Raw genomic sequence first — 20604 nt, forward strand, 5'->3', positions numbered from 1 at the left:
CGAAGAGTAACTCTGATCTGCTCTTTCTCTTTGTCCCTAACCACAGAACCAAAAACCTTGACAGTACACCAAATATACGAGACCAGAGAGTAGCAAAGAGTAAGAGTTGTAGGTCTGTTGAACAAATGTAAGTAGATCAAAGATTCGAATTCGTTCTTGTCAAAATTTGTTTTTGGTTAGAATCTAATGTCATCTCATGTTTATTTTATGACAGTTGTGGTTTATGATTTGAAAAGATTTGTCTAGGTTTATTGTTTTTTGTACGATTTTATCATGAACTGAAAAATGTTTGAATAAGATTCTCGTCTTATATAACTATATATGTTTTACTGAAACAATGTGTTAAAAAATAAGTGAATATGAATAAATTTCTGTTGTATTTAATTTCAATTGTGAGTTTGGTTTTTATTTTTGTTTCCTGGTGAGTATTCATTATCACCAGTTGCAATAATTATCACCTACATTTATTATTTCTTGAAGGATATTGCCTCTTATACTTTCATGGATATTTGAAAAGAAGTTTCAAATTTCCGTTCGAATTGGCAGGATAGCCTTTCCTTATTTGAAACTTTGCAACATTCAAATCATAAAAAATGGATTTCATATAGTGAGTATATCGAAATTATTTAAATTCTTCTCTTTTAATTATGACCATTTTAGCATATCGAAGAAATAGGTATAAAAAGTAGTTTTTTGAATTCCGACTTGACCAAATTGGTTACCCTAGTTGTAAAAGATGTGAGAATTAATAAAGATATAGGTGAGGAAGATGAAGCAACTTTGACAAAGGAAAAGAAAATGTATAAACCCTTAGATTTCCGAGATAAACAGGTTCCAAAGTTGATAAATACATTTGTACAGGTAGATATCTCAACATTTTCTGCAGTTAAGACTACCTTGATAGTCAATCATATATCATTACTCTATTTTCAGTTCACTGCAGTACATATTTACTCAATTTCCGCTATGCTTTTGAGGGTAAGAGATCCTGGTTGTCTCATCCATTCATCTGCTAGTGAGCTCCATATTGATGGTAATATTTTCAAAAATGCTAAGTCCTTGCTTCTTACTTTGAATTTGATGGATGCTTCGGCTAAGGTGAGCAATATAATCAGAGTTTATCCAAGTTTCATTCCATATATTTAAATTGAAGGTATTAAGGCATGCTGAAAAGGACAATAAAGAAACATGTTTGGCAGAGTTTGGATTTGGGATTTCTTTAGAAACAATTCTAGTAGCTCAAGGACCCCTCTCAGTAGAGGTGAGTATTTGAACATTTGCTAAATTCAAGGTTACATGTTGAATTTTAGAAATTGGATGTAAAAGTGCTCAAAACTAGCGTACAAATCAAAGATGGATTTTACAACTTAGGTAGCTCTAGTAATAATAGAATAGCTACAAGAAAAGTCCAAAATGATGAGCTTTTTGAAAGAATTTTTCCTATAATACCAAAGGTATATAGATTAATAATGTATTGGAAAGGTTGTGAATAATCATATTTCCAGAATTGTTCTATAAGAATAGATGATACTTCTTTGAAAGGCATTAGAGAAAACTGTCAGGTAGAGTATAGCTCCAGTCTTAAGAGTGTTATTTTAACCTACAAGACAATCAAACCTGAAGAAGAAAATTCCGAAGAAGGACCCATAATTTTTGCCTTCTACTTGAACAATCTACAGCTTCAAAATAACCGAGAAAAATTACTGATTCTAAATAGTCTGAAAATAGATGCCAAGGTAATGAAGAGTACCTCATCATTGCGATGCAAATTGAGTTATTGAAATAAGTGTTTTAATTTCCAGCTTAAAAAGTACGTGATAAATTTATATCTTCATTTGAACACCTTACTCATAACTTATGTGCACACAGTGATCTATAGATGGATATATGAGAATTTTTTGAAAGCTTATCATACAAATAGTTCAAGAAACCTAACTCAACCCCAACATATTTCTCAATCAAATTTCGAGAGGATGCTGAAAAAATTGACAATTAACATTTGCGCTGAATTTTGCCACGTTTCTGCTCTATTCCAATTGAATAAGCGAAATTCATCGATTGGATTCAAACATTTGAGACTTATGCTGGATCAGGCACAAGAGAGAAGAACAGGTGGGATATGTCGTCACACATATTCTTTTTGAAAATTCTCCCATATTTTATTTATCTTAATCTACATAAAAAATCATATGTTGAAACCACCAGAGGTTGTAAAATGGCTCTATCCGAAGTTTCACAAGTCATCAGAAGAAACCATAGAACTTTGGGGATATGACTAACTTCGCGTTGTACGACTAACTTCGCGTTGTACGACTAACTTCACGTTATACGACTAACTTCACGCTATACGACTAACTTCACGTTATACGACTAACTTCACGCTATACGACTAACTTCACGCTATACGACTAACTTCACGTTCTACGACTAACTTCACGCTATACGACTAACTTCACGCTATACGACTAACTTCACGTTATACGACACGCACGATTCATAGGCGTAACATTCGATTGGGCATTTACGATTGAAAATTATGTGTCGTTTTCGCATCTTTCAAGGATTTTTTCGATTCCAACGGATTTCATCGGATTTTTTCTCAAAGAAACGAAATATATATTCCTAGATAGTTGTATGGGCATATTTTAAAAGGGTTCTTTGTTTAATTGGTTTATTTTTCAATCGGTTATATTAAATTTATGTATATCTAAAAAATCTCTTGATATTTTATGTTATCGTTTATAATTATTACAGATGGCTCCTATATATCTCGTTTACCCAATCTCATCTTGGACAGTAGGCATTGGCAAATTGAGGTCCTGCTTGAGTCTTTTTGGTGGTCCTTCAAAGAGAATGGTCATGAGTTTAACAATCCTAAGGTGACACACGTTTGGGGTACACCAGCCTACGTTGGCATGTGTCTTTTTAAACTCAAGACGACAGAGGGATCATCAGAAATAAAAATCGGATCTTTAGTCGATACTGTACAGTTGGAATGGTCTCTTGAACTCGCCGATTATATTTTAGTCGCTATAAGGTGAGTTGGACCAGACAAGATCAATATAAAGTAGAAGCAAAAAAATGAGAAATTTCATCTTGCAGATGCATGAAGCAATATAACCTCCCTAAACCTCGTGAAACGAAACAAATTGGAAAATCCCCAGATTTTTCGGCGTTTTCTTTGAATCTAGCCGCTTCGCATTTCAATTTCTTCTTCCAGTCGCAAAATTCAGGTACTGTTGTTGATGTAACGAATCAATACCGTTTTCTCTCAGAGTATTTTGTGTTTAGATTGAATCTCCTGAAGTACGATCGGAATTCCATTTCTAACATAGTACAATTTGAGGAATTCAAAATATTCAATTTGATAAATGCCGGTGACTATTATTCTTGTATGAGGACTGAGGACATATCAAACTTCAAGGTAGAATGGCGACTTTATTTTGAATATCACGACAATTTTTTTTAATTTTGTATTATTCAGGCTTTTGTGAAGATGATCAATATGGAATTCGGTAGAGATAGTAATCAATTTTACTTGGAATCGGAGGATGAAGTAATATTTTACTGGTCTACAAACTTGCATCTCAAAGCGTTCTTACTCTATAAAGATATAACAGAGTTTTTGGAAAGCTTGAAGGAAGAATTAGCATTAGATTTCGAAGATTCCAATGCTGATTACAAAACTGCCATGAAATTCATCCTGAAAGGGTGCTTCTGCTTCAACATAGAAATTTCCGACAAACATTCGGCCAAGTTATCATTTTGTAAGTTTGTTGAATTATTCTTCTCTGCGCTTTATTTTAATGGATTTTTTTTAGTCGATACAGAAATTGACACAGATAACATACTCGGGTTATCTTTACTGGTAGATACTATCCTCTTAGCGATAGATAATTCGGACATTTTCACAATAAGCGGCTTCAAAATGTGTGGTTTGCAAGATCATCCCCTGGTACGTCAGGAAAGATTAGATGCTGAAAATCTGCATCTGCCTTGGAATGATACATGGAATATCTCTCTGGATTTGTTCAAAGCTGTGTTTCCCTATAATCATAATTACGCCGAAGCCGTGCAAAATCAACTTTTATCTGTCATTAAATGGCTGAAAATACTGCATAACCTCAAAAAGGGGCCTTTTGAAGAAGGCAGAATGTTACCCAGAGACCTCATAATAAATGTGAGTTGATTCGATCATGTATTACAAAAATTCCTTGGTAGTCTCTCATCATGAATCTGTATGGTTGTTTTGAAACAAAGTATGCAACGCCATCTATGTGATTGTCACTCAGACTGTTTTTAGGTTAACGAATTTTTGTTTGAAATGAGCGATGATCCGTTCGAGGTGAAATTAAGGGATAATTTCGAGCTTCTAGTAGATGAATACAATGAAAGCTTGAAAAGGCAGAAAGTGCTTAAGGAGAAGGTGAGAGTAATTTATCGGGTCTGTGATTTTTATTGATTGTGTACTTTAAGGTGGCTCAGCTCTGTAAGATTTACTTGCACTTACCGGCAGGCACGGTGGACGATCTTTTCTCTAAATTAAAGCAGAAAAACGCGGAAATATACATTCAGCGTTCTAAACAGATGCAGCAAACGGCGGCTAGAACCAGATTGTTCGCTTGGAACATGACGAAATTGGAAATTATCGTACGTTTGTATTCTTTAATTCGCGTCGGACATTTTTTCGATTGAATTTGTCGTTTTTACAAGGTGTTGGCGGATCCTTCGATGTATGGGTTGAACAACGTGATCAATATGATGCGAGAAATAGATTCGGATGCTCCATGGCCAGAGGAAGGTATTGAATTTTCCACGCTCTGGTGTAGAATCGTTTCGTTGAGGTGTAGGGAGTGGAAATTTCAGCTCAGGGATTTTCCGCAGCCTCTGATGGATATAAGGCAATTTTTCATCAATGGAACACTTATTGGAGCTGAGCAACAAGCGCCCAGAAGGGGTAAGAGAACTTTCAAAGTGTTATTGTCACAGATGAACATTACTCCACAGTTTACAGGTAGTACTATAATTTTAATCGAGACTATACAAGGTCAAAAAACTGTTTCAGTTACTTGGAATCAAAATTTCCTCCATAGTCGATCTCTTCTTCCTTCCCATCGACATTATCATCTCCATGAATCCAGAGCCCATCTCAATCATGTCCAAAATGAAGCTTATGATAGCGTCCATAATACCCTCACCGTCTATGAACATTTTCTTGGAGTTTCCATAGCTCTAACAACGGATAATATTATCCAATGAATTAATTTTCTTTGAGTGTTTCTTCTTACCTTTTTCGTACCATCGAAATTTTGGCAGATAGCCAGTTCTAAAGAGAAGATGACAATTAAAAACGTCGACAAAAATATTGTGCGTTTGGAAAAAAACATTTTTTAGATCTTCACCCGAATGAAGGGGAACTGTTGGAATGGTTGTCTCATTTTATTTGATATTCTGGTTATTCAGTGTCATTTATAATTTACCGACCTTCATTGAATTATTCATTGATATCATCTCTGTCTTTAATGTTGGGTGATTATTCGTTTCTTTATTTGTTTGATCTAGATTTTTATTTGCACGCATTATTAGTTCACAAATGTGATTTTAAATGATTTGGCATTCCCATCCAGTCAATTTTAATTCTACTTATTTTTGATACGTTGAAGATAATGGATCATAAATAATTTTTTCCTTGTTTATGGAGAGATATCTCCTAAAGCAAGGTTGAGTGCAAAAATTTGAAACTCATGCTGAACGAATGAAGAATGTATGTAATGAATTTTCCAATAAAATTTATTTTAAATACATTTCATTCAAGGAACGACTTTTTGTCGTAAATCGGCTGGCATCAGTATATCTTCTAGGGTAGACCTTTTCTTTCTTCCCATCGCCATTGCCATGTCTATAAGGCCAGAAGCCATTTCCATCATGTCCATAATAAACTCTATTATACTCCCAATTAAATCTCCACCGTCCATTGACATTTTTTTTGAGTTACTCAACACCTGAATAAAAATAAATGAAAAAAAAAGACAGAATCGTTTCTAAAATCAAAGAATACCTTTAGTCCACTGTCAACGAATGCCTCTACATTTTTGAGAAACACCAAGCAAAGAACAACAACCAAGGTGGTCCTGATGATCTTCATAGCTGTATCTTTATGATATCGTCCAACTGTTGTTACTGATGATGGATTTGTTTCGCCATTGGGTTTTGCTGGAAAAATCCCTCTCTGACCTCGATTATTCATTAATTATGATGGACAAAAAACGCTAATTACATGCTGAATTACAGAAAATTCATAAATTCGAATTAGTATTGGTATACACAAATGAACTATTAAAATAATTGTATTTGATTTTTACGACTATGATTCTTCAAAATCAGTATCTTTTGATTCTTCGTAATATATTTTTTTTCTTCAGCTGTTCGAACAGTGAAAGTAGAATTAGGCGAGCCATTCGAGCCTTTCTATGTTGAAAGAGGAATGCTCCCAATGAAGTTCTACCACGATTTCAACTGCGAAGTGAAGTCTTACAGATACGCTTTCGGACCATGCTGGGAGCCAGTCATAGCAATGTGCAACTTGTGTAAGTTTCCAGAGCATCGAGGAATGTTTTTGAGGTAGTACAGGGTGCGACAGAGCTGGTTGAGTCACTCGTGGTGTGTTGGGACTCTTTGTGTTCCTCAGGGTCGGTAGTACCTTTGCCATTCGTGCGTTTTACGAAAATAACCGTTCTGTCATGTTGGAAACCTTCCTACATCTTCAAGTGGGTGCTCTGTCACAACTTGTACTACAACTATGCTACCATAAGTTACCTGAGTACATCTTCTTGATGATGCTTTAGGTTTCGAGAAAATAATCCCTCCATCGAGAGATCCATCACCCCCCTTACCGTTCTGGGACAAAATGAGGCTTTTTTTGCACGGTAGACTCACGATGGTTGTCGATCAGCTCACGGTTCTACTACACGCCTCTTTGGATCCTTACAACACGACGGAGGAGATGGAGCTGACCTGGAACAACCTGATAATGGACTGGACGAACGGTTAGTCCACGTAGATTACAATACTCGCTGTGGATTGAACTAATTTCCGTTTTTCACAGCGAAATTCATCTATAAGGGAGACCTCAACATATTCGTGAGAACCGCGTCGAAATACGACGATTGTCAGTTGTTGCACTTGCCGAATCTGAAACTTATCCTGGGCATAAAGTGGAACTGCTTGAGCGACCCCAACGACCACCACAATGTCGTCCAATGCGCCCCGGATAAAATCCCGGAGTACTCTAGTAACCAAGTAAGTTGGGTAGCTGGGTATCACTAGCAACATAACCTCGAAGTGTTAATTTTGTACATATTTGTGCATTTCTAGGTGCACGATTCTTTCCGAGCGTTCAGATCTCAAAACGTGAGTCTCAGCATAGTGCTGGAGACCCGCCCTCCCACTCCCCAACATCCCTCGGTCAGCTTCGACAATCCCACCCTGGTCCTGTACGGTAGCACCTTACGTTGGATAGAAAACCTCAAGCTGATTCTTTCTGGGGTGACCAGACCAACCAAGCGGGGCCGTATATTCGCCAACGTGAGACCGAGAAAAATTCAACTCAGCAGGCATTACAAGAAGGTTCACCTCATCGTCGGCCTGCATAAGTTTCAAGTCTGCTACTGGCTGTCCTACGCGATGCAGAGAGGTTGCGAGATGTTGGGAGACAGACTGTCGTCTACCTCAGAGCACGTTCTCTCTCTAGTGCCGGTAGACGACGGCCTCAAACACCGCCCGAAGGCGGAGTGGTCCATCCTCTACATGACCTCCTACCTCAACGACTCCGAGATCTGGCTCAAGAGCGCCTTACACGACGATACGGACGCGGAGAAGGTGGCGGTGACACCCCAACAGCCCGTCGAGAAGTGTTTCTGTCTCTCGGTGGCCAAAGTGTCCTACGGACGCGAGGCAGTGGTGCCAACCTTGGACTTCAACGACAGGAACAAGGACACGCCCACCCATAGACTGGTCGTTTACGATCTGAAGGGGGCGTGGACCAAGAGCAACAGGAACGTGGCGTTGGCGTTGTACGATACGTTCATGAAGAGTAGGGTTAGTGGTTGTTTAGGGTGGTTTTGGACGAGGGGGTTAACGTTTGTCGTTTGCAGCAATTGAAGAAGAATCTTTCCACGGATCTATTGAAGATATTCAGGAAAGATAACAATAGTACTCCCCTGAAAAGAAGGAACACTAGTGAGTGTCCGGGCACACCTCCAAATGCTTCTTCTTTACAGGTAAGTTCCCCCACCTCTTGAGACCTCTGTACTCTTATCTCGATTCTTAGGGTCTTCAGGCTTCCACCTCCGTTCAGGATGGCACTCCGGGTAGTCAAGGCACCAAGTTGCAAATGGGACACGCGGCAAACATGTTGCAACAGCTTATAGCCGAGGCCGAGAATAATTCAGTGGTATACAGCGACGATCTGTCCGCGACGAGGCAGCAGCATCTGCAGGGTTTGCAAGCCTGTCAAGAGGACGACGTCCAATACAAAAATTGGCAGAGTAAGTTCTATCCGATGGTATCCAGTCGAAAATAGGTTATGACGGATTCTTCTCGTGTAGTTTCCCTGGTGAACGCCCAAGTTCTTCTGAAGGGCTGCGAGACCAAAGGTTACGTTATTCTAAGTGCTGCTAAGGCTGATATCCTTCAGAGAATACACAGGCCGGCTTGGAAGGATAGGACGTTGGTGACCAAAACGACTTGGACTGGACTTTTAGAGTGTATGCAGTATTACGCAACAGTGAACGCTGGTGAAAACGACTGCTTTAATGGTACGCACTGTTTAAAGGTTATGTTTGATAGTTGGACTTTCTAACTCAATGATATTAATTGTAGAAAATATAATGTGGTTAACGATAAATAACATACAAGAGAAGGAATCCACTCAGATCTCGGAACCTTCCGAGGTGCCGAACATGGTGGGCAGTGGCGTATCGGTGGGGGCTGTGGTAAGTGACACAGTGGGGCCGACGAATTCTAGTCAGGTACGAACGGATAAGACGCTGCGTCTATGTGTCGGTGTAACCGTGCTCGATTTTCAGTTACAAAGAATCGTTTCGAGGTGTAAATGCGAATTTTTCTACGCGAACTACGGGGATATCAGCGTGGATCCCGAGAATCTTTGCGAGGTGCCTCCGCCACCCCAAGACGAGGTAGATCCCTGGAACAAGAGCCAGGGGGCCGTCGACGCTTTCACGCTCATGCATCACGACTTGGAAGTCTGCACAAATTCTTTGCAGGTATTCAGGTTGAATGTCGCCTTAAAAGGGTCCCTTAAAGATCTTTGTTTTCAGTACGCGATGCTGTTGGATATCGTCAACAATCTTCTTCTGTACGTGGAACCTCACAGGAAGGAGGCCCTGGAGAAACTGGCCAGGATGCGGTTTCAGCTACAGCTGCACAGCGTCGAGGACCAGAGAAAACCGATACAAAATCAACAGACGGTCGTTAGGACGACGATTAGTAAACTCAGAAGATTGGAAAAAAATTCTTATTTGATAAGTAAGGCTCTGGCTGAAAACCCGGACGATATGGAACTGTTGAACGAACTGAATGCGTTGCTCAAAGAAGTAAGCGATATTTCGATGTATCACAGGACTTCTTATAAAAATATGTTTATATAACTGGATGGACGTTTACCGAATTTCAGGTAGATGATTGTAAAAATCAGCTCAACGCCGAAAGCGAGGAACTGGACATGATGTTGTCGTGCTTCAAGGAGGGACAACTGTTGGCTAACAGCAGGCTTGCCACCACGAGAAGCGACAAGCCGGTGACAGTTGTCAGATCTAACGAGATCTGCTTCAAACACGCCCAGTGGAGGCTGACTGAAGCCGATGGTCTGATTGGTATCGCCGATTTGGTTTTGAGCAACTTTCTGTTAGTATTCATCACGATTGAAACCTTGCCAACGTATTTCGTGAATTAATTTTTTTAAGGTATACGAAAAAATCGAACAGTGACGACTCAGTTGTACATCTGTTGGAGTTGGGTTATCTGAGAATGACGAATTTGCTACCTAATGAGATTTACAAAGAAGTCATATGTCCCACGGAGATACAGTTTGAAATGCCTATAGAGCATAAGGTATATAAATGGATTAGGTCTTTGTGGACAATTTTTTTTTTCAAATTTATTTCAGAAAGTTCTCAGGATTTTCTGCAGGGAAAAACCACCAGTGGGAGGTATATCTGTGAAAGAACATTTCGAAATCAATTTAGTCCCTTTGAAAATTGGTAAGTAAACATCGTATATAGGTTATCACCACTTTCTACGCCTTTCCTTTATTTCCATGAAGAACTTACAAAGAAATTCTACAATACCATGATGAAGTTCTGCTTCCCGGAAAGAGATACAGAACACCCAGAGTACTCCGACAGAATGTCCGATGACGGAGAATTAGAAAGCAAGGGTCATAAAAAGACAAAAGGAAACAAGAAGAACAGAGATTCCAACTTCTACGTCCCGATAGACGACGTGGAAATAATGAAGGAAAGGGCGGAGAAGAATAAACTGTTTGTTTACATCAAGATCCCGGAGGTACCCATACGGTTGAGCTACAAAGGTTCTAAGGAGAAGAACCTGGAGGATTTGAGGGACATATCGTTGGTCATACCGACGTTGGAGTACCATAACATGACTTGGACTTGGTTGGATCTCCTGATGGCGATCAGGAACGACAGCAAGAGCATTTCTGTGGTTTCGCAGGTGAGACTGGTCGCATGTTTTGGCAACGTGGTTTTTCAACCTTAAGCAAAGCGACAGAGCCGCTTGACGAGTTTCGACGGGTCTTTGTGTTCCTTAGGGTCTGTAGTTTTTAGTCGACAACTCGGAAAGAAGGTCCACACAGCTCGAATTTCATCAACTGTTTCGAGATTCGTCAATCGGCTTTGCTCATCCGAAATCGAAGAGTTAATTAATTGACCTCGTTTGATTATTTGTATTTCCGACTTTAAGGCTATCAAGCAGAAACTCATCAAGAGGAAAACCGGTTCTTCCGAAGAAAGTTCTTCCCCACAAGAGGAGGATAAAGCGAGAATGCTTTTCGGAGAGAGACATGTAAATGTTTTTTCGGTTAATTTTTTATAAACTTGTTAAATATCGCTTATTTTAAGGCTCCAGAGAATAAGAGCATCAGGAAGGGAGTGGGCGGAGTGTTTAAATTCGGGAAAGGCACTTGAAAGTTACCCTGGGTGGGTAAGTTGAGGAAGTCTTAGTATGGATGACTGCAAGAGTTCAATCGCCAGTATTAAATGGAAGTCGTAGGATTAATGTAATTGTGAAAGCGAATATGCTTATGAGATTATTTATTCCATGTTATGTATAATATAGAAGTATTTTTTATTGAATGAAAATATTCGTAATATTCTTCTTTTTTTCTGCTGATTATACAGCAGTGTATCCCCCATCGACTGGTAAACAGACTCCTGTGATCAAGCTTGCTTTATCACTTAAAAGGAAGAGGATTGTATTCACGACTTCATGGACCTCGCCGAACCTACAAAAAAACAGTAAATTCTTGATGCGACAGTGGCTAACATTGGCGTCTGGACCTTTTCAATGGTATTTTATCCTTCAAAGGGTCGGAAGTCTTCGGGTCTGACCACGCAACTTTACCCATATCTGTCATAATGACAGTTGGATTGACACTGTTGACTCTTATACCGTGGGGGCCCAATTCCAAGGCGGCTACCCTGGTGTAAGCATCGATCGCACCTTTACTGGCGGCATACACAGCGTGTTCTTTGAGACCCGCCATGGAAGCTTGCGAAGACAAGTTGACTATGGATCCTGGCGCCTTTCTCTCGATCAGCTGCTTAGCTACGCATTGGGTCACATTCATCACGGCCTTTACGTTCACGTTGAAGATTCTGAAAGATTGAATGATTGATCGATTCTCTTCAATTTTTTCAGCTCTTACTGATCGAAGTGGTCTTCTGGGATGTTTGTCACAGGGGCTAGAAGAGCAAGACCGGCGTTGTTCACTAGTAAGTCGATAGGACCTAGTTTACTCAGCGTTTGTTGGGTTTTGTTCCAGTCTCCGATGTCCATTGTGACTATCTCGATCGATGGGACTTCTTTTTTTAAGGATTCTGAAATTGGGGATCTAAATGACTTTCTACTCCTACGATCACGTAGATGAAAAATCGTTGTGAACTTTGACATAACCCAAATAAGGGAGAAATCCCCACTGAATTAAATCTGTTTTGGGTATCGGCCTTTAGTGAAATGTCATGCGGACTTTGCCAACATTTTTTGACTTTGTCAATCGTAATATTGACAGAAAGATTCGATCGAATAATTTTCGAGAGTTTATAGAAAAATCTGATGAGTAAATCACAAAGATTTTGATGAGAGAACTTAGTGTAACCAGTAGTAGGCACCTTACTGTAGGTACATACTGACCTAAAAGTTCTTGACTTCTTGCAACTGCTATAACTTGTGCACCACACTTCGCCAATTGCTTCACCAGGTCCCTGCCAATTCCTGAAATACACCAAGAGTAACCATATACTTACGGTCGGTTGGAAATAATTCGAAGGAGTCTAGATTTACCTTTACTTGCACCTGTTACTAGGGCCCTTTTTGTCTGGAAACTTATTTCCATGATGCCTTCGAGAATATGCGACTGTTAACTGGATCAACTACCAAGATTTGACGGATTATCACACATTTTAGTTCGATGCGGCAACAATATTATTACGCCAAGGTCAGTTAAAAGACCACTTGATAAAGAACTCAAACAAGTTAAAGGGAACCATACAATACAAGACTTACGCGAAGAAGTGTAGTGTAGTTATTTAGGAATTTTCTTGGATTGAAACTCTCAGATTTAAAACAATATTTTATTATCATTTGGGATGTGAAATTACATGAAAATCTTCTGTACAAGTAAGATCCAAATGAAAACTTTCAATAATTTATGTACAAAATATTCAGTTAGGTTTTTTTTTACAAACAAACTTTAGAACATTTTCGCTTTTTTCAACGTCAAATTGTGCAATAAACAGGTTTTCGCGATGGAGAAAACGACAAAGGGAACGAAAAGGAAGAGGTCCGATCACTACCATTAACGATTTGAGCTAGGAAAGATTTTTTCGCCGTTTTCTCATCGTGTATCTATAGGAAAATAAGTTTCAAGTTGAGCAGTATAGTGACTAACTTAAGACTACGACACAAGGGTATGTACTTGTATTTGTCGATTACTTTATTCACAGGTGTATCAAACGTCTCTTTGGGGCACATTTTCATCACTTCGTCAAAATAAACTGTTTTTGAAAAAGAAATTTCGAGGTTCTTCAACATTCCTTCATCATAAGGATATTTGGAAGATCTCCCATTATTCATAATAATGGACCCCGAAACAAAACAGATGACTTTATCTCATTCGAACGAATTGACATTACAGCGCGAAGGGCGTAAAGCTGCGACCCCACACATCACACTTGTCGTACAACAAACCGTCCTCATTCTTCATTATCACAATTACAAACTACGATTCGTAAGGCTCATTGGGAGAAATTGAACTTTAAAAAATTCGTCTAGTCTAGGGGTTTCAGTCGTCGTCGTCGTCGTCCGAACAACAGCACTTGTAACAGCGCCTGCACAGCCAAAGGCAACAGGAACACGTCAAGAGTACGATAAGTCCAGCAACGCCGTACAAGAGGTTCAGGTTGATCTCCGGCATGGTCTCCTTCCTGCAGAGTTCTTCCGCCTCGTCGCTCAAGTCCGTCGCTGAAAATTAACAATAAGTCTTTCTGATGAATCCAGGAGGTGTTTGTACTCACCTTTAGCTCCGGTAACATTGGGGCAGTTGACAACCCCATTACAAACTAATCTGGTGGGTATGCAAAGACCCTGGTCTCCGGGGCAACTGAACTCGCAGCCCTCTACGCTGTTGGGATCGCCACCCTCCGTCAATCTGGAGCTCATCAGGCTGCCATCTTGGTTTCTGGGCAGGTGGAAGAGCTCCGTCCACGCTATTTTGAAAGCGGCCCTCGTGGGGGAAGTCCTACCGACGAACTGGATGGTTATGGAAGGGTTGTTTCCGTCTGGGCTCAACTCTGCCGCTGACAGTATCGGCAATTCCTTGATCATGGATACGTTCTCCCCGCATATGGAAAGATAAGGGTCTGTTTTTCCCTTCAGGAACAGGTCTATGATGCCGTCGTCGCAGTATTTGGAAGCGAATTTGGTTCTCTCGAAGTGCAACCTAGAGATAAACTGGTCAGATTGGATTTTAGGAAGGACGATAAGGGCATGCAAACACCCTACCCTAAGGACCAATGTGTAAGCCTGCACTGATTACCAGTCAGGTGGCAAAAACATAACTACGTTCATCTTGTTCAGGTCTCAACAATCAGGGTAATGTAGCCTGTTCAGATGGACGCCCTCGACCCAGCTGGTCGCGTAGGAGAAGAAAAACTTGGGCTTGTTTTTGCCCATTGACGTCAGCAAGCTTTCTCAAGCTAGCTGATGTACCATTTCATTCAGAGTGACCAGGTACCCAAAGAAGGTTGACTTGGTTATTCAATCCAAGTGTGGTGTCTGACATCTTGAACTCCCAGAATAACTAATGGACGGTCAAGCTCTAGTAGTGTTGCTTTGCTGCCAGATACCATGTACATTCTTCTTTTCGGGTACTCACGAGGAGCTCTCTCCTTCAAGATGAAAGCTCCAAGAGACCTCCTGGCCAAAAATTGCATCAAAGTATTCGGTATGGCATGTGGAGAGTAAGTGATGCCAACTTCTTTGCATTTTTCCTGGTTATCTTCTGCTAAATATCTCCAGCTTCCACATGTTTCAGAAGCTTCAAGGGGATGGTTCAGATAGAACGTTGAGGGCAAGCTCCCCTTAAGCTCTACTTTAAGAAGCGTAGAGTGAATTAGGGTTTGGATTGCTCAACTTACCACAAGTCCCGATCTCTGTTCACTTTGATCTCCCATATGCATCTGATGGATTTGGGAGGCTCGACATATCCTATGGCTTCGTAGTATGGATAATGGATTTCACCGTCTATCACCGGTTGGATTATCGGAGGTCCACAGAGTGGCCCGTGTACGAACTCGTAGCTGGCTTCGAAAAGCGGCGCGCTGTGCTTGAAGTAGCTCAGTGCTGAATGGGCCTGATCGACGATGAGCTGCAGGTTGAGCTGTTCTCCTTTCGATATGATCTGTGCCAATAGAAAAATTGTCATTGAAGAGGGCTGTTTTAGAAAGGATTGTTTTTGCACTCTTCAGTAAGACTGACCTGTTTAGGCTGCGGGAGTTTGTCGCAAAAACATGTCGCATCTCCGTTTTGTACAGCTTTACTCAAAGGTAGTGGATTCACCGTCGAGTTGACGCCTGGTGGGAGTGGTTCCCAAACCAGGAGTTTGTCGACTCTGTCTTCGATGCAGTTGGAACAAGGTCCTGGATTGTAAGGATGTTCCTATGAAAGAATCATCGAAATTTCAGCTTGAGACGAAGGACGAGAATCAGCACTGAACCAAAAGGTGGTTTTTATCGGATCTCACCTTGAAATTCATACTCTTCACTGTCAAAATGACCCTAGCGAAGAGTCTCTTATCGGTGACGAACCTGTAGAGACACTGCACGTCTTCACTGGCGGTTCCCTGTTTGTAAACGAGCGTGTTGAGGGGAGATCTCAGATAGCCTTTGCTCTGCCTCCAGGAAGCGAAAACCTCATCGCACGCTTTGCCAGGGACGGGCTCGCCGAGCTTGGTGTTGTTGAAGAAGTCGTAGTGGGCCCAATAGTAGAGCGAAGACCTAAAAATTAAGATTAGAAGATCAGCAGAAGAAACAACATAACTTGGTCGTGAACCTACCCACTATAACTTCCAGTTTTGCTCTCGAATCTCACGAAGAGGGCGTTTCCCGTGGAAACGAAGTCGTGCTTTTCCATCGCCTTGGAAAAAGTATCACAGAAAGTCTTAATAATCTTGGAGTCGTCGGGCCACGAGGCGTCGTACAAGGTCAGCGACTCGCCGCAGTCGCCCTCTATGGGCTGAATTGGAGACTCTATTCTATTTATTCTAAAACTGAAGAAAAAAACTATGATTTCATGGAAAGCCTAGTGGAACATTTAACTTATAAGTACTGTAAGGAACTCCTTAGTGTTCTGATGGGTTATTGAGGTGAAAGAGGAGATTAAGAATCCTTCGAGACCCCTTTCAACTATGAACAATAACTATGCCTTACCTAGGAAAATATAACCTAACAATTTCCCCTTCTTCACCCTGCATCAGGTAGGTGCAGCTCGTGTGCGGTGGGTACCAGTGGGCCACCGATAAAAAAATTCCCTCCGAGTCCCCAGAAGCCCTCAGGGACTCGCTGGACAATAACCAATCGCAAGTTCCGTTTCTACTTCCAGCCGTGTCCACGTGACCTGGCCAGTTACCTACGTTGAAATGAAAACCAGTGTTCAGCATTGGACCTGAAACATGAACAAAGATTGAGAAACAGATATATGGAGCTAGAACTCTCAAAAACATATCGTTTCATATTCAACATGGCGCAGATATCATCCCCCGTAGTTTAGAACGATTTCAATAAATTTCAAGTACGGGTCTGGAGGGTCACGCCTGCCAATCGCTGATAAACGAAACAGATGACAGAACCACCGTTGTTTACGATGGTTTAGATGTCCAGAAACAAGGTGTGGTAAGTATTTGAAAGTATTGAATTCAAAAGTGGAGAAAAGTGTTGCTTACCTGCTGGTGACGATACGAACTCCACAAAAAGATCTTGAGAGGTTCCGATTATGGAGTAGGGAAACTTGCCCATCCCACAGAAAGTCCCTATGATCGGACTGAACTCATTTTTTCCATCGTAGATCTTGATGTAATCATACGGACAGTTCTCTTGGCCTGTGAAAGGAAAGGCTGAATATTATTTGAAGCCCCTGTATAAACTTTTCCCCATGAAAACACAGCACCCAGTACCTCCAACCACTACCCTTGATTATCGTTCGCTCAAACGTAAAGCTATTTTCGGACGCCACCTTCTTCGAATTCCCCCCGTTCATAAGCTGCAGAGAGTAAAGTTAAGAGGCCATAAAAGAGGCACTTTTACATCTCTAATTTCCGCGCGGGACACTTTCGGACTTCAACTTTCCTGGAAAAGAGCGAGATGAAAACGTACGACAAGAAGGACCTGCGGTGCCAGGGCAATATCCACGTATTCCAGCTACGACCCATTCGTTTAATTTGGAAGGGAATTAAGTCTCTAAAACATCTGGGAACTTGTACACCGTCGGAGTTCATTCCCGAAAAAGTTTTACACGGATAAACCGAGAGAGAGTACACGATATTCGTCCAAGGGAAAGAATTATCGATTCCTGCGGTAGAAGCGTTCCAAATGAATTTTCGAAGATAGATGAGAAACCTTCAGGAACGTTGGGATAGGTCACAGCTTGACAGAAACTTTGACGGTTGACGTCAACATAGCCTACGTATCTACGAATATTTTTGTTTAATTACCAGAAGATATCGGCCTCATGGGACAAGTCATGATGTTTTCGCATCTCTGTCCGTCGATGTTGAACTCTTCGTTTTCTATGTACAATTTGATGAAAGGCAACCGGGTGTTGAGATAATAGCGGCAGTGAAGGTTCCTGGGATAAACGCCAGGGTACGCAGGCGATTGCACGTAGCACGTCTGCAATCTGCAGTCTCTGAAAATTCTCTCGCAGTAAGACCTGAAAAACGTCGAGATTACCCATGAGAATTGTCTTCTTATTTCTTCCAACTCACCCGTGGACCACCTCCCCTCTCCTGTTAGGGTAGAGCTCGGGATGCTGTCCGTACCTCAGGTAGACTACCAGCTGTTGCTCAGCTTTGGTGTCGAAGCTGAAATAGGTCTGGTCGGTGAAGTTATCGCTGTGGAACAAGACCTTCACGAAGGAGGTCTCCGACATGAAGATTTGGGGTTGTTCGCTTTCTCCGCAGAAGAGACCAGGCTCCTTCCTATTGGAGACGTCTGTTTTTGCGTTGCCATCAACAATCTGGAAAGAATTTCAGATTCAATTGAGAAGGAAACATTTTTTAACGTGCACAAATATGTATAACAATACGTTCTAAGTACCCTGCTGGTGTGGATACCCGGGGGGTACAGAAGGCACTTTGGGGTCACTACCCTTCCCTGAGTTTTCCCGTTTCTTTTCAGTGTTTACCCCTACAGTTAGTGAAGCACTCTGCTGGTGTGAAAGCACGACAAGGAAACGTTTCTTATTAGTGGTTGCAGTGGAGGTGAATGGTTTCTTATTCAGCGTTTATGTGGTGTTTCCAAATACTAATTGAATAGACGTTGGGAATACACAGTGAAGAATTATCGTTTTCCAGCGAATTCCAAAGGAAAAGTTTCCGAATAAAGTAAGCCGAAGTAAATCATTACTCCAGCATTTTTCGCAGGACCAAAATCCCGCGTCCAGGCGTCGCAAATCTTTCTTTCGAATTCCGCTAAACGGAAACAAGAAGGGTCCCACGGACTAAGCCAATTCCGCCATGTTTATAGCCGAAAACTCCGTGCCTGGGTCCAGAACCGAATGAATGGCCGGATAATTGGATTTCCTTACCTTGCACGGCACGAACGAAGAGTTACGTCACTGTGGAGCTTCCTAATTAATTTTCCTTTTCATTATTCATGAATGACGGGTTATAGAGTGTGAGTTTATGTTCGAACTGGAAGACTACGTGACATCGGGAATGCCTCGTTCTCCTCCTGCTGGAATTTTGAATGACGACTGACTGAATAGCTATCTGGAGATCAGGGAAGAGGGTGATGTAACTCGGCTACAACGTTAATTTCGCATCTGAAGGATGGTTAATTGGAGGAATTCATAATTTTCCACTTGGCTTGATTCGCCGTTATACCTCTGAAGCCCAGTGTGAAACACTAATGAAACACACTCGAGGAAATGGCGCAGTTACACATGTGGTTCATTCCGGAAATTTATTGTTTGCGGTAGAAACAAACTTGAGTTAGCCTGTCGAGGTGAGAAAACCTTCCAGTCCTCTAGTACACGCTGAAAGAACATACCTGTACTTCCACTAGAAGTGAATAAAGAAGCTATTTTAGATCATCTTTACTCAATAGTGGGTAATCTCAGCTTGAGGACTGGTGAAACATCAACAGGAAACAAAAAACCCTTGTCGAAATTGCCGACGTTTCGAATCTTTATTGATTCTCCATCAGGTCTACAAAAATACATAAAAATATAATAATAAGTGAATCCTCATTGGAGGAACAGACCACAACGACAAAACAAGTTCAGCAAATCATCAGCATATAAAGTTTTTCGAAAATAAAAAGAATAGTCAGATAAAAGACGCCCAGGAGGTCAAATTTTGTTGTTGTTTGTGAGGTTTTTATTCCTTATATTCTGTCGTTTTCTTTTTATTTTCGAAAAACTTTATATGTTGATGATTTGCTGCACCTGTTTTGTCGTTGTGGTCTCTTCCTCTAATGAGGTATCACTTATTATTATGTTTTTATGTATTTTTTACCCCTTATTGACCAATTATAAGGACGAGATTTGATAACTAATCATCTTTACTGTTGAAAACATGTCTGATCAACTCCACCAAAGGAAATTGCAGTGAAGCAGACTCTATCTTAATGAAACACCTGTTAAAATGAACTTAGATAAATGGAATAAAACATTCCTTTATGTATGGACAACCTAGAAAATCTTGTGAAGAACCTAAATAGCCAGTTCTTCCTCTTCGCAAGTTAAAGTGTTTACGATGGACGCAAGAATTGAATTAAAGATACACCCCCGTTGCTTCGCGGTTTCTAACTGATAATTAATTAGTAAAGTAGTTCGAAACGTTGCTGAGAATACTCATTAGTCAACTATAACTGTCTGGGGAACTTATGCATTATGGAGCAACGTCGTTTTGAAATGCTTGTGGCGAGAGTTAGGGGGTTGACGCCCGGAGAGAGGGTGGGTCGGAAGCTTGAGGGTACAAACTGCTGAAACGGATGAAACTATGCCACAAACGAAGCAATGGCGTCTACAACCAATTTTTAAACACATATACATATTACAAACGGGAACGCGGTGGGATTTGAAATTTTTTCGGTGAAAACTTCGAAAGCTCAAATTTCGTCAGCAGTATCTGTATCAATCAATTTATTTTGATGTAGAACTGTTTAGAAAAAAATAAGATAGTAAATTCCGCCAATTTCACACGAAAATTGGATTGGACCTCAAACTATCCATATCATAGAAAACAGGTATAAATAAGAGGAGCAATATGGAGATCAAAGCCAGATGACGAAACCATTCACGTCATCCATTAAACCATAATAGATCCAAAGAAACTCCTCCATTGAATTCCGAACATTCATCCCCCTCAGAAAACAACCCTTTATGAATCACACAGACGCCGCACCGAACCCCGTCAGGAATTGATCGCCCCCCTTTAACTTTACGCCACTGTGGCCCATATTTCCCACTTCCTCCGTTTCCCCAAAGCTCGACGCCATTATGTATCGCCAGCGGAACGGCAAATATGATGTGTGAGATTTGAAAAGCCGACTTTGCTAGTTAGAGGTC

At 40.9% G+C, this 20604-nt stretch overlaps 4 protein-coding genes across 6 annotated transcripts in view; 1 reads left to right on the plus strand and 3 right to left on the minus strand.

The window, feature by feature from the left end:
* The first annotated feature begins 200 nt into the window (after nucleotides 1-200).
* On the plus strand, nucleotides 201-11408 carry LOC123316253 (protein KIAA0100). Of its 3 annotated transcripts, XM_044902224.1 has the most exons (32): nucleotides 202-421; nucleotides 481-607; nucleotides 661-861; nucleotides 934-1098; nucleotides 1154-1261; nucleotides 1311-1454; nucleotides 1506-1736; nucleotides 1803-2112; nucleotides 2755-3037; nucleotides 3103-3233; nucleotides 3276-3424; nucleotides 3485-3767; nucleotides 3822-4180; nucleotides 4304-4426; nucleotides 4477-4650; nucleotides 4714-4957; nucleotides 6423-6587; nucleotides 6846-7046; nucleotides 7106-7299; nucleotides 7375-8097; nucleotides 8154-8279; nucleotides 8330-8546; nucleotides 8607-8816; nucleotides 8881-9029; nucleotides 9087-9284; nucleotides 9339-9614; nucleotides 9695-9924; nucleotides 9984-10131; nucleotides 10187-10280; nucleotides 10343-10752; nucleotides 11002-11103; nucleotides 11160-11408. In XM_044902224.1, the coding sequence occupies exons 1-32, from the start codon at nucleotides 360-362 to the stop codon at nucleotides 11223-11225; spliced, it is 6603 nt and encodes a 2200-aa protein (XP_044758159.1). In that variant the 5' UTR covers nucleotides 202-359; the 3' UTR covers nucleotides 11226-11408. The 3 variants fall into 3 exon arrangements, with proteins under 3 accessions (XP_044758156.1, XP_044758159.1, XP_044758160.1); XM_044902221.1 differs by having other exon boundaries at nucleotides 201-421; nucleotides 8881-9284; XM_044902225.1 differs by lacking the exons at nucleotides 202-421; nucleotides 481-607; nucleotides 661-861; ... (1 more) ...; nucleotides 1154-1261; nucleotides 1311-1454 and having other exon boundaries at nucleotides 1613-1736; nucleotides 1803-1810; nucleotides 1870-2112; nucleotides 8881-9284.
* On the minus strand, nucleotides 5773-6404 carry LOC123316256. Its single transcript, XM_044902228.1, has 2 exons — nucleotides 6059-6404; nucleotides 5773-6002 (listed from the first exon to the last, which is right to left on the minus strand). Exons 1-2 carry the CDS (start codon nucleotides 6245-6247, stop codon nucleotides 5811-5813), a joined length of 381 nt encoding a protein of 126 aa, XP_044758163.1. The 5' UTR covers nucleotides 6248-6404; the 3' UTR covers nucleotides 5773-5810.
* On the minus strand, nucleotides 11337-12762 carry LOC123316255 (L-xylulose reductase). Its single transcript, XM_044902227.1, has 5 exons — nucleotides 12601-12762; nucleotides 12451-12531; nucleotides 11966-12137; nucleotides 11598-11915; nucleotides 11337-11542 (listed from the first exon to the last, which is right to left on the minus strand). The coding sequence occupies exons 1-5, from the start codon at nucleotides 12650-12652 to the stop codon at nucleotides 11431-11433; spliced, it is 735 nt and encodes a 244-aa protein (XP_044758162.1). The 5' UTR covers nucleotides 12653-12762; the 3' UTR covers nucleotides 11337-11430.
* Nucleotides 12763-12876: 114 nt separating this feature from the next.
* Nucleotides 12877-20604, minus strand: part of LOC123316254 (cubilin) — a 66511-nt gene continuing 58783 nt past the window's right edge. Inside the window, exons 4-13 of the mRNA XM_044902226.1 lie at nucleotides 17798-18048; nucleotides 17525-17742; nucleotides 16757-16912; nucleotides 16245-16479; nucleotides 15872-16084; nucleotides 15560-15812; nucleotides 15295-15474; nucleotides 14955-15217; nucleotides 13833-14257; nucleotides 12877-13779 (exon numbers count right to left, since the gene is read on the minus strand). Coding sequence (XP_044758161.1) covers nucleotides 13601-13779; nucleotides 13833-14257; nucleotides 14955-15217; nucleotides 15295-15474; nucleotides 15560-15812; nucleotides 15872-16084; nucleotides 16245-16479; nucleotides 16757-16912; nucleotides 17525-17742; nucleotides 17798-18048 — 2373 coding nt within the window. The 3' untranslated portion in view covers nucleotides 12877-13600. The remainder of the gene's footprint in view (nucleotides 13780-13832; nucleotides 14258-14954; nucleotides 15218-15294; nucleotides 15475-15559; nucleotides 15813-15871; nucleotides 16085-16244; nucleotides 16480-16756; nucleotides 16913-17524; nucleotides 17743-17797; nucleotides 18049-20604) is intronic.

The sequence above is a fragment of the Coccinella septempunctata genome, chromosome 7 (assembly GCF_907165205.1).
Source record: "Coccinella septempunctata chromosome 7, icCocSept1.1, whole genome shotgun sequence".
Lineage (NCBI taxonomy): Eukaryota > Metazoa > Arthropoda > Insecta > Coleoptera > Coccinellidae > Coccinella > Coccinella septempunctata.